At 44.0% G+C, this 12,336-nt stretch overlaps 1 protein-coding gene across 1 annotated transcript; it reads right to left on the bottom strand.

Annotated features, from left to right (window-relative positions):
- Positions 1 to 108: 108 nt before the first annotated feature.
- On the bottom strand, positions 109 to 12,136 carry mlh1 (mutL homolog 1, colon cancer, nonpolyposis type 2 (E. coli)). Its single transcript, XM_031284208.2, has 19 exons — positions 11,616 to 12,136; positions 11,228 to 11,318; positions 10,316 to 10,414; positions 10,151 to 10,224; positions 9,382 to 9,454; positions 9,204 to 9,295; positions 9,055 to 9,097; positions 8,815 to 8,903; positions 8,591 to 8,703; positions 8,411 to 8,504; positions 8,165 to 8,318; positions 7,230 to 7,540; positions 5,662 to 5,801; positions 2,235 to 2,343; positions 2,039 to 2,102; positions 1,789 to 1,953; positions 1,537 to 1,629; positions 1,341 to 1,451; positions 109 to 352 (listed from the first exon to the last, which is right to left on the bottom strand). The coding sequence occupies exons 1-19, from the start codon at positions 11,720 to 11,722 to the stop codon at positions 197 to 199; spliced, it is 2,178 nt and encodes a 725-aa protein (XP_031140068.1). The 5' UTR covers positions 11,723 to 12,136; the 3' UTR covers positions 109 to 196.
- Between the last annotated feature and the right edge of the window lie 200 nt (positions 12,137 to 12,336).

The following is a 12,336-nucleotide window of genomic DNA, read 5'->3' as shown; positions in this document are numbered from 1 at the left end:
ACTTTTAGGAAACTATGTGTCGCCTTGGCACATTTAAATAGGCTATTCAGAACAAGGATGTCCTGTGACCTCATGGAATATGGTTTGTCACTCAAGAAGACATGCATCTGAAGCTTCACGCAAAGTATTTATTTACAGAACAAATGTTACATCAAGTTTAAAACGGCAGCATGTATTTTAGATTTGACGATCAGATTTAGCACCTCTCAAACACTTTATAGAGATCGGGTAAGTTGGCGATCTGCAGCACGGTGCCGTCCTCACTGAAGCTCTTCGGAGGACTGAAGAGGGTCCGGAAAGCTTTGAAGATGACGTGCTCAACTTTCCAACGCCACGAGTTCACCTCAGCATCCTGAAAATAGCATCACACTTATCAGTTCTTTGTCAACAGTTATTGTTTAAGTGCTCATAGTATGCTCATTTTCCGGTTCATAATTGTATTTAGAGGTTATATCAGAATAGGTTTACATTAGGGATGCACCGATCTGACTTTTTCAGTCCCGATATAGATGCCTGGACTTTGTATCTGTCGATACCCGATACCGATCCCGTTGGATTAATAATACACTGTACACCTTCCACCTTATACCTTCCTTCCACCATGTGAAAGAGACTAAAGGCACCAGACTTTCCTAATTGAACATTACTTTACTAACCAAGACAAAATAACATAGATGTATTGAATTATTTATTTGTACACTCAACTCTTCCAGCACGCGACACGTGCGTGCGACAGAGGGGGAAAAAAACTAACAAAACTGGATCGGCCCGTGGATCTGTTAATTTTTCCGATCCCAGATCCAGCTATTTTGTCAATATCGGGACCAATGTCCGATCTTAATATCGGAACGGTGCACCCCTAGTTTTCATGGTTTAATTTTCAAAAACACCATATTTTTATTGTACTGCACATTGCTGCAGCTCCTCTTTTCACCCTGTGTGTTGAGCTCTCTGTTTTAGCTACAGAGTGAGACATCTCACTTCTGTTCCATCTTTGTTGGGAGTCGCACATGCTCAGTACCTAGGTAACGACTACTAGCCAGTCAGAAGCAGAGTATGAGGTCGTGCCATGCTAGCAGCTAGGCGAGCATTATAACGTGTGCTACAAAGTGACGCACGTTCGTCACGAAGTAAAGGCTGGACTACAATAGAGCTGTTTGGAGCAGTTTGTGAACAGTGTTTTCTGTTGGAGATGGTAAGGCCCTTTGGGGTGGACTTTGGGCTTTTTCACTTTGTAAACCTATATAAAAGCATAATATGAGCACTTTAAGCAAAGTAAGTTAAAGTGCGTATAGCACTCGAGCATTTGTTTTAAAGGCGAGTCTGGTGTTCTGTCACACCTGCTCCTCTCCCGGCTCGGCCTCCAGGATGTACCGCTTCCTGACAGAGTAGAACATGCTGCACTCCTTGCTGAAGTCTCTGAAGCACTCCTTTTCAATGTCCCAGTTCACCTGCACAACACGGCCGAGCAAAAGCCTTCAGATAACAGTTTCCAGAATGTCATTGTAAATGAGGACAGAGCTCTGAGAAGTTCACCTCAGTGGCCAGGCGCAGGATGAACATGGGGAGACCCTCCATCACCGGGGTGTACTTGTCGAGCAGTAACGGCAGCCCTGTTAGATTCCCTTCCTAAAATTCACAAAGCTCAGTTTTACAGCGTGAGTAATAACAGACCGATAATGTCATGTTTTGTTAAAACATGAGAAAAGACACACGCAGCGAAATTAAACTTCAGATTTTATGGTCTATAGAGACTTATTTGACAAACGCCGCCCTGTTCCAACTGACCTGGTCTATCTCGATGGAGAAGTAGTCCCCCAGCATCTCAGTTTTATTCTTCAGGAAGTCCACTATGTACTGAGCCAGGCCTTCTTTAGGACCATCCTCTTCTGTCCAGCCGCTCTCCTCAGAGTCCAGAGCCAACATGGCCAGGTCATAAAGTGGAGCCGGTGTCTGAATGCAGATCAACCAGCCATGAAACCAATCCTAACCTGTACAGTATATATACTAATCATTCACAATCTAAGACTTTACTCACAGATAGTCTTAGTACACCGAAGTTCCCAAAGTCGTAGATGAGGATTTGGTAGAAAAGCTCCTGGCTGCAACAAGAAAACAAAAAAGAGTGAAATGGGACATCAAGCAGCATGCTGAATGAACAGAACAGAACAGTGTGTGTGTGTGTGTGTGTGTGTGTGTGTGTGTGTGTGTGTGTGTGTTTCTGTGGCTCTGACCTGAGTTTGGTGGTGTTGAGCAGGTACAGTTTGGTGTGATGTTGTACCAGAGTCCACTGAGGGTTGACGCAGCCCACAAACGAGTGGTTCTGCAGCATTTCTTGAAGACCTGGAGGAAATATGTGCATACTTAAAACATAGGTGTGATTGGCAAAGGACAAAAAAGCAGGAAAATATACGGCGCACCCATGACGCTGCGACAGCCCCCTCCCCCCCTCATTTTTAAAAAAAAAATAAACCATTAAATGGCACTTCCTGGAGAGTTTTGTGCAAAGAAATGGAGAAATTGAGTCTTACATGATATGTAGGTATTAGGGCATTTAGCATTTACATTACTGTTAATCAGTCATCACTTGATCACACATTGCATTACCTTGTTATAATATAAATAATAGTGCCACATGAAGAGACAGTGCAGCATATGACAGTAGCAACAGCTGAGAAGATTTGGGTCTGTGGTGACCAGGTCCACCTCACACAAACTTCCTTCTCCTATTCTTTCTCCTTACTACCACACCCACACCCACCCACACCCACACCAGCCCACATTACCACGCCCATGCAGCCCCACCCACGGACATTTACGGATTTTTAAACATTTAATGTAACTGGCAAACAATGCTTTCTACTTTTTAAAGAGCACACGTTTATAACAAATTTTTATTTATGCCGTTTGTATGCTGTTACTGTCATTCTCTACAGTATGTAGGTATGTAGTATGTATGTTGTCACTGTCTGTTCAATTGTCCGTGTTTCTCTGTTGACACTGTACATATTAAGTTATAACTCTAACTCTGCAATTTAAATGTTTTTTATGGCTGTCTGTGATTATACTTCAGGGTTTTTCCTTGCTCAGAATTTGTCTTTGCGGGAACACACAAAGCAGGGGGGGGAGGGGGTCTGGGTGTCCTCCCCCAGGAAATTCTGAGGGTAAATGACTTCAATTCCTGCATTCTGATACATTTTTAGGCACCAATTTATGGTAAAAATGTCAATATTTATTGCAAGGAAATCACAAAATTCTGGTGGCAGGTAACAATTCAAAATACAAAATATAATGGAATATTATTATATTCAGTAGTCCAGTAAGGAGGCTTTCACATCCGGGACATGGGCCGGATACAACAACACTTGACCCTAAAGTCCAGTTGTTTGTTGGATTGACTTAGGCTACTTAATCATTGATGTTGAATATAGCCTTGAGTGTAACGGACCACCACAGTTCATACATACATGTGAACCGCGGATTAATTGCAGAGTTTAATCTACATAGTGTAAAACTACTACGTGAATGGGGCACAGCAGAAAGACAGAGCAGAGCGACGCTGCTTGTTCAGGGTTTTCATGTGTACTCCTAATAGGCCTACACTTTGCATCAGGCGTTAAAACCAATTGTACCGAATTAGACTACTATTTAACGCGAGACGTTTTTAACCGCTAATGAAACTGTCTCAATTTAATACTGATGCCGTCAGACGGCCGCGCGGACAGACAGCAGTCGGAGTTCCGGTAGAGCTCTGCGCCGGTCAGCAGCGGCTTCTCACTGTACAGCCGGTCCCCCAGAGCAGCATGATCACCGGGAGGGTCCAGCCTGAACCCTGCAAACAGAGATCCCGTTTGAAGGTGACATGATTGATTTTGACTGAACGTCTCAATTTAAGTAACCTCTGATCGGGTCGTAGCAAATTAAGTAGCTACACTAAGTTTAAGATTAGGTGTTGGTCATTCTCAACACCTTTCTACACACACACACACACACACACACACACACACACACACACACACACACACACACACACACACACACACACACACACACACACACACACACACACACACACACTTAACTCTGGACTCTGTGCTGCTGCCAGCCTGTGTAACGTACGTTACTCACCATCGATCGACTGTTAGCTTCAGCTGGCTAACGTTAGCTGTCAACCTCCCGACTAGCTAGTGATCTAGCGAGGATTAGCCCTTCAGACCGCAGTGGACTTCAGTGGACTCTCCATCCAATATCCCGACTTCGTCTACCACAACTGCCGGACTCTTTCAAATACATGTACTCCCTGTCTCCGCCGATCACTTGGTAGCGTTGGTCAGCTGTCAGCTTACGCCAGCTAGCTTCTGTTAGCTTCGACCGACTGACGGCTCGCCCAGCACATCTTTTCGCTGTAGAGCTCTTTTAGCAATGTTTCCCGGCTCAACACTAAGTTAGTGTGGGCCACTACCTTTCTGCACTGCCGAAAATGGTGCTCCTAAAATATTCCTCACTGCAACTTCTCAACGTCATCTGCTACATCGCTTCAGCTTGCATTGCCAACATGCAACAATATTGTCCCGTTGTCGGCTTCAGCTAAGAAGCTAGTTCGCCCCCACACGTCCAAAATTCTTATTCAAATAACCTTCCGCAACGATTGCAGGCTCTTTGGTGAAGCTCTGCTTTGAATGAAGTTACATCGTGACAAATTAATGGACCACTTGCGGAGTGATATGAAGACATGAGTCAGAGTATGTTTACCAATACCCCCGACCTGTGCCTTGCGACAGCCCCCCACCCCCCCAAAAAAAAGAAAGAAAAAAAAGCGGATTTGCATGATTTACGAGAGCTTCATTTTCAGGTCAGAAAAGCCGGATTTCCGGAATTATCCGGAAGAATCACACCCCTGTTAAAAGTAGGAAACTGTGGATAAGGGGAGAAACAACCACACAGAAGTTGCGTGAAACTAGTTATGGAGATGGGTTAAAAAGCTCTGCGAAATTTAGAGGTGAGAGAAAAGATTCATGAAAAACTACACAGCTTAGCTGGAATAGATGGCGATACGCATTGGCCCAATCCCAAAGTCCGGACTCACAGACTCACAGACTTTGGTGCGCGTTCTCGCGAAATTCGTAAGGGCTTAGGGTTGTCCCAATGTCGAATTTCAAAGGGCGTGAGGGTTTGAGTACACACTTACCGAGCCCTTTCCGTGAGTCTGCATCGATGCAGACTTCACCAAAGGGAATTACCCACGGTTCAAAGCGTTGTGACGTTCACCGCGGAGACCATAGGGAAATCCGGAAATTACAAAAGGTAAACAACAGCACGACACACGACCACGGAACACAGACCAACCTGTTGTCCAGCTTGTAAAACAAAGAGTTTGAAAACATTTGGAATCAGGCAGCCGTCTCCTGTGCCTTGGCCGCGTGGAAAGCGACAAACTTCAAAATGAAAATTCCCAAACCGGCAAGTGTCAGCAACATCTTTGTTATTAAACGTCGCCAAGGTAACATGTGATCTCGTGAAGTGCTGTCCCAATCCCATTTCTACCTATCTGAGCCCGTGTGGCCTCACACACTCACTCACTTAGCACCTGAGATCAATGAAGTCTGTGAGCCTTTAGTCCTTCGTCCTCAGGGCTCACTTTGGGATTGGGCCATGGCGTACCTTTGTGCGTGTTCTCAGTGATCTCGGCTCGGAGCTCTTTGATGCTGGTCAGTTTTACGACTCGTCTCTTGGGCGTGGCTGCGGCCGTCAGGTCCTCGTCTTCTTCCGCCTGCTGCTGCTGCTCTTTCCTGGGTCGCTTCCTGGCTCAAACACATCCACACAAGCTGCTGTCACACCGCCCGCATACAGCACACTCTGCATGTTTACAGACTCTTGTACTCTCTGGACAACAAGTCACACCAGCTTACAGACACGCCATACTGTAAGACTTAACGGGCTGTTTATACATTTAATCACACACGCAATGGGCGGCAAGTACCTTTTGTCCTGCCATAATAAAAAGCAACCAGTACAGACAATAGGGCTGCACGATATGAGGAAAATTGTTTAATTGCGATTATTTTTGACTGATATTGCGATATGATTCACGATATTGGAGGGAATGATCATTTGTGCATCATTATTCTCATTTTCACTGAAAATGATTAACATTGAAAGAAATTAAAATGATTATAGTGTGATTTCTTTTTTGCGAGGATCTGTACCAAACAAAGATTTTTTTTCTTTAGTCTGTAGGGTGGGATTCGTAGTCCGGGACGTCTCTGCAGCACCACAATACTTCATTCTGAATGGTTTGACACATATTTTCCCTTTAACAAATACTGCGCCCCCATGCGATTTGGATATTACACTAGTCCATATTGCATTTTGGATACAATTGCGATTAATTGTGCAGCCCTACTTGACAAGTTATTAAAGCTGCATGAATTATGTTTTCAGCCACATGGGGGCAGAGGAAATCCACAATTCGATGACTATAAACTTGCCGTATGATTACTTTGTATAGTTGTAGTGACTCAGTTAACAAAGAACTGAAAATTCACACGAGTCATGTTTCTGGCAATCTGATCAATTGGAACTCCAATATTTACCCTCTCTTTGGCTGTTTTTGGTTTCTACCAACTACTGACAAGAGATATCTGGGTATTAAGCTGCTGGATGTCTTTTCTTTACCTAAGCAGGTAGTGTACACTGGATTTATCAAAACCTTTTTGCAAAAAAAAAACTGGATTAATGAGAGTAGTGAGACTTATAGAGTACTTTTGTTTGCCAAAACTAAAATAATAACCTAAAAGAGGCAACAAAAAAGGCGTGTGTGTGTTCATCACTGTAAGCAACATCTTTTAAAAAAAAAAATAATAATAAAATACTGATGGGTAGAGCTTTAAAAACAGATCAGTTTTTAGCTACTGTAATGTCAGCAGCAGGTAAACACAATGTGACATTTGTACTGATTGGCCCAGAGGAAGATGACGTCATCGTGAGTGATGATACACCGTGTACTGTTGCATTGTTCTACCTGCTCTGTTGCTCAACTCTTCTGCTGCCGGCCAATGTTCAGATGTGTTACAGGATTAATCATACATCAAGACCTGTCCTGATATGACTTGTAGAAATGCTATCTGGATTAATCATGATTGTATGATGAGTCCGTAATCCTCTGCTGAGCACACATAATGACCCACCCAAAATGTAGTACCAACATGATTGTTTTTGGTTTTTTTCACCTTTGAACGCTGTTATCGTCTTCATCGCCTTTTGGCACCTCTGCTTCCTGCTCTGCCAGGGCCTCTATCATGTCTGCATCATCTGTCTCCTCCATCTCTACGCCGCCAGGCTGGGCCTCCCTGCTGCTGGGACCGGCCGCTTCCCGATCAGGAGGCGGCTTCTCTCGGGGCTGGAGGAAGGCGTCCAGCTTCTGGGCACGACAGTCGGTCCTCACCATCTGATGTGCGTAGATTCGCTCGCTTGGCTCTGCCGCGGCGCTGGAGGACTTGACATCGCTGCCACCTGAGACTGACAGCCCTGGCAGCAACGTCTGCAAAACAAAAACACAGTGTATCTGTCACTTTTAGTGTCTGTAAAAGTGACAGATGATCTCTAGGAGGAGTGAAAACATGTTGTGGCAATAAAAGACAGCGATCCGAAGAATTCTGTGACACTGCCAGCATATTTGAAGAGACAGTGATCCATAGTGAGTCATTAGAGCTGTAATCGTGCCTTAAACGTTCAGCCCGACAAGGCCCGAGCCCAACAGAATTCGGCCCGACAAGTACATTTAGATGACAGCTTTTTAAAAGCCCAAACCCGTCTACAGCCCGGCATTATTCAAACGTGCGCACGCACACAGCTCTTTTGCCTTTTGTCAAGAATGAGTCATTTATACATTTTTTTAACATCATTTATTCATGACTAACGGAGGCTATAGGCCACTTGGAAGTTGGAACAAAGACATAAAATAAGTCCTCCAGAGGCCAGCCTCCGTTTCACCTCCTCAGCATCCATTTTCTAATCATAACACATCACCTGACCACTCATTTAGCACGCAACCCGGAGCGCAAGCCCGAGCCCGGCCTGAGCCCGTGTAAAATGATAGAAATTAAGACCGTCGGGTCCCGTCGGGTTCGGGCAAAGATCTTCAGCTCTATCAGTCATATCATACCTGAGTGAAATATGTGCGCGAGGAGTTGGAGCCCAGGAGTTTGCTCTCGACGTGCTTCTGCATGCTCTCGACGACGCTGTCTTCGTGTAAGAAATGCACCTCGTGTTTTGTGGGATGGACGTTGACGTCTACATTCTGCGGAGCGATCTCCAAGCTGTGGTGATTAGAAAAGCGCCAGTGAATGTCAAATGTGTTTGACCATAACAGAATGCGTTGAAGGAAACCGACAAATGCGCTTTAAGTCACCTGAGGTATAGAAAAGGGTGCGTGTTCTTGGGAAGGTATGCAGCGTAAACTGTCTCGATGGCTTTTTTCAAAGCACTCGACTCCACCAGACGATCTGAGACATCACAGATCACAATCTCCATTTAAACAAAGCGCCAATAAGATGACATCATCTTCATGTGACTCTTCTGTGATACGTACGGTTGATGAAAAGGACCAGGATGCATTTCTTGACCGAGTAATTTGCGTTGGAGATGTAGCCTTTCATCTTATAAGCGAGCTTCTGATCCTCGCAGCCAACTTCAATCAGCTCCCTGGGAACATACCACAGAACCAGTCATGCAGTCGGCGTTAAGGTGATAAGAGGTCGCACGACTGCAGAGAGCATCAAAGCGCATCTCTTTTCTTTCTTGGTTTATTAATACCTGCTGACTGCGTTGCCAAAAACTCCTCGAATATTATCCACTACGGATGCGTTGGGTAGAGTCCTCACATCTGCCACAGTCTCACCTTGCTGGGAAAAAAACAAGACCATAAATGATGAGTTTTTGCCAGTGCATTCACAAACGTACATAGATATACATGCATAGAAATGTAGTAATACAGAGATATTTTTTTTAAGAAACGTTACAAAAAGAAAAAAGGAAAAAGTAAGCACATCTCACCTTTTTCACAGAAAAACTTTTTCCTGAATTATGTATGGCGTACCTTCAAAATAACATGTTTACATGGGAGTTATCCAGACACAATGATGTTCATCAAAACAGCAGGAATCATAAGAGTAATGACAATGAGTAAAGCCACGATGACAGACCTGCTGACAACTTCCACAATCCTGGAGTACTCATCCGCGGGGCTCTTTAAAGCTTTCCTCCTGGTGGACACATTATAGAAGAGGTCCTCCACCTGCATGCAGGGGGAGCAAACTACTGTTGGTTTCTCAACACCCATATACTTCATTCTGTAACAGTTGATGTGCTCCATGAACTCACAAGAATCTGTGTCCCCTGGTTGCCAGCACATGGTTTGGGAGGGCCTTTTAGTTTGCCATCGCTGTAGCTGGCTCTGCAGAGAACCGACGCATCACAAGAGCTCTGCCATCCTGGTCACTTTATACCCGTTAAGGGCTCCTGCACACTGCCTGCGTGGCGTGAGCGTGGCGTTTGTGTTGCGTGTCAGTTGCGTGGTGGCTGCGTGGCGTTTTCTACTTCTTCGCACACCAGAAACGTGTCAGACGCGGCGCTGCTGCTACTCACATCTATGTTTCCCCATTGATAAAATGAAATAATAGCGTGTTCTTCAACTTTATTTTGTCAATATTTTTGTGTTTGTACGTTAGTTTGCACATATTTTGATATATATATATTTTTATATTTGCCAAATTACATTTATATCCGCATTTATGTCAAAACATAGAGACTTTCAAACATCAAAATGTCATTTATTAAATGTATTTGTGTCAAAATGACATATAAACGTCTTTTCCTATTCTAGTTTGCCTGGAAACGTTTACAACACGCTTGCGTGTCGCGTGATAAATAGGCGTCGGTCCAATTTCTAGCATGCACGTGTTTTCGGTGCGCCTGAGACGTGCGTGTCACGCAGGCAGCGTGCACGCTCTAACCTGTTAACATGGGTGCCGAAATAAAAAACGGACACGCCACGCAGGCAGTGTGCAGGAGCCCTATAATGTACATGTAAGCTTCAAGGAGGCAAGAGAGTAGATGAGTGAGTGAACCATGAATTAAAATGTTAGCATACCTGTAGGCGCACTTGGCATCAGCTGTCTTAGTCGTTATGGTGACATGGGCAACATGGCTCACACTAGCAAGAGCCTGTAAACAAGAACACAGACAATAAATGGGACAACTAAATATATGTTAACGTTTAATAACCTGAACGTTGATATTGCTCCAGAGCTCTTACCTCTCCTCTGAATCCATAGGTTGCAATAGCTGAGAGATCCTCAAAAGTCTGGAGTTTGCTGGTGGTAAACCTCTCACAAACTATTTCCATATCTTCTCTCTGCCTCGGAAATTAAAACAGACAAAGAAAAGACGTGTGCACACGCATTCTCTGGGCAGGGGAAAAACAAAACCAAACACTTAAAGTGCTCATATTATACTCATTTTCAGGTTCATAATTGTATTTAGAGGTTGTATCAGAATAGGTTTACATGGTTTCATTTTCAAAATACACCATATTTTTGTTATACTGCACATTGCTGCAGCTCCTCTTTTCACCCTGTGTGTTGAGCTCTCTGTTTTAGCTACAGAGTGAGACATCTCACTTCTGTTCCATCTTTGTTGGGAGTCACACATGTGCAGTAGCTAGGTAAGGACTACTAGCCAGTCAGAAGCAGAGTATGATGGAGTGCCACGCTAGCAGCTAGGCGAGCATTATAACATGTGTTATAAAGTGACGCACGTTCGTCACGGAAGTAAAGGCTGGACTACAACAGAGCTGTTTGGAGCAGTTTGTGAACAGTGTTTTCTGTTGGAGATGGTAAGTCCCTTTGGGGTGGACTTTGGGCTTTTTCACTTTGTAAATCTACAACGTGCATAAAAAAGATATATAACATAATAAAAGGAAAGGGAAAAAGCCAAAAAGCATAATATGAGCACTTTAATCTAACATAATGGGTACAGAGAGCCCAGACTCTATTAGACTAGATACTAGGGAGGGCACAAACAACACCTTTACCAATGTTCCTTTCTGTTATGTTTCAACTTTTTGGTAATCATGGCATCAATTTTAATTTGAAAGACCCGTTGACCACCACCTCAAACAGGGCTGGGGCTTCACCCTGCTCCCCCTGAGGGCGCCCCTGTCACCCACCCTGATGCCAGTGCCGTTGTCCTGAATCTGAAGGAGCTTCAGTCCGCCGTCTTTTACCGTCACCTGAATGTTGGTAGACTTGGCATCCAAACTGAAACATTTTAAAACACAAATGATAGTTATTATAAGCCACGGTTCATTGAAACAAGTGGAATCATCCAGTCGGTTCGCAGTGTCGCATAACTGTTATTAACTAGCTTTGTTACAGGTGTTGATAAGCGGCTTTGCCACAAACGTGATGTAAACAATGGTAGCTCCTGCCATATTTTATCACCTTTTTTGGTGACACTATGGGTTATTTATGCCACTATAGTCAAACACCTAACATTAAGCCTGCGCACATTATCAAAACTTTATTATGTAGCTAGCTAGCTAGTTAGTCAGTTACCAGTTTTCAATCAGTTCTTTGACGGCGTTGGCAGGACGCTGGATAACTTCTCCTGCAGCTATCCGATTGACAACAGTCTCGTCGAGCCTCCGGATAACTCCTGCCATTTTTACAGTGCTGCTGACTACGTTTCAGGGTAGTTAAGCAGCAGTTAATAGCTGTAAATACACTTACATATGGATAAAAAGTATGTATTTAAGCTTGAGTGTAGCATCACATATTGTACAAGTACACAGAGCATGCATGGAACCAGAGATGGGGGAAAAGGAAGAGCTCTCACTCTCATTTGAAATGCCAGAGCACAGTTAAAGTCATCTCATTCGCTCAACTTTCCCAATAACCGCCGTATGGGTGTTATTGAGAGGGTTAAATTGATTCACTTCTCCACAAAAAAAGCTTTATCATGTTATGCAATGCGTGGCTGTTAAATAAAACGATGTTGTTCCAGCTACCCTTTTCTCGCAATCAGGTGATTCATCTTCTTAATCATACACAATCTTTGATGATACTGCGCGGGGAGAAAACGTGGGGGCGGGCCTGCGTCCTGCAGGTGAACGTCATTCGTCGAAAGTCTTCTTCTCTGGTAAATATTTTTGGAACGTTGTAGCTTCGAAATATGCACAGCGCCTCATGACGATGGATTAATAATAATGCTTTTTCATTGAGACACATTTGCAGAATCTTTTCACATTATACCCAGTAGCGGTTTTTGGCACGGGCG

The sequence above is a fragment of the Sander lucioperca genome, chromosome 15 (assembly GCF_008315115.2).
Source record: "Sander lucioperca isolate FBNREF2018 chromosome 15, SLUC_FBN_1.2, whole genome shotgun sequence".
Classification (NCBI taxonomy): Eukaryota; Metazoa; Chordata; class Actinopteri; order Perciformes; family Percidae; genus Sander; species Sander lucioperca.
Note: the sequence above shows the minus strand (reverse complement) of the source record. Positions and strands in the feature narration are given on the sequence as shown.

Bases quoted from the DNA above. Each gene is read 5' to 3' on its own strand.
- mlh1 (XM_031284208.2), bottom strand. From the start codon at position 11,722: ATGGCAGGAGTTATCCGGAGGCTCGACGAGACTGTTGTCAATCGGATA. The intron at 7,541-8,164 runs GTATGATATGAC...TTTGTTTTGCAG, and splicing joins CGCGCACATATTTCACTCAG to ACGTTGCTGCCAGGGCTGTC. The intron at 1,630-1,788 runs GTCAGTTGGAAC...TGTGAATTTTAG, and splicing joins TCTCCATCGAGATAGACCAG to GAAGGGAATCTAACAGGGCT.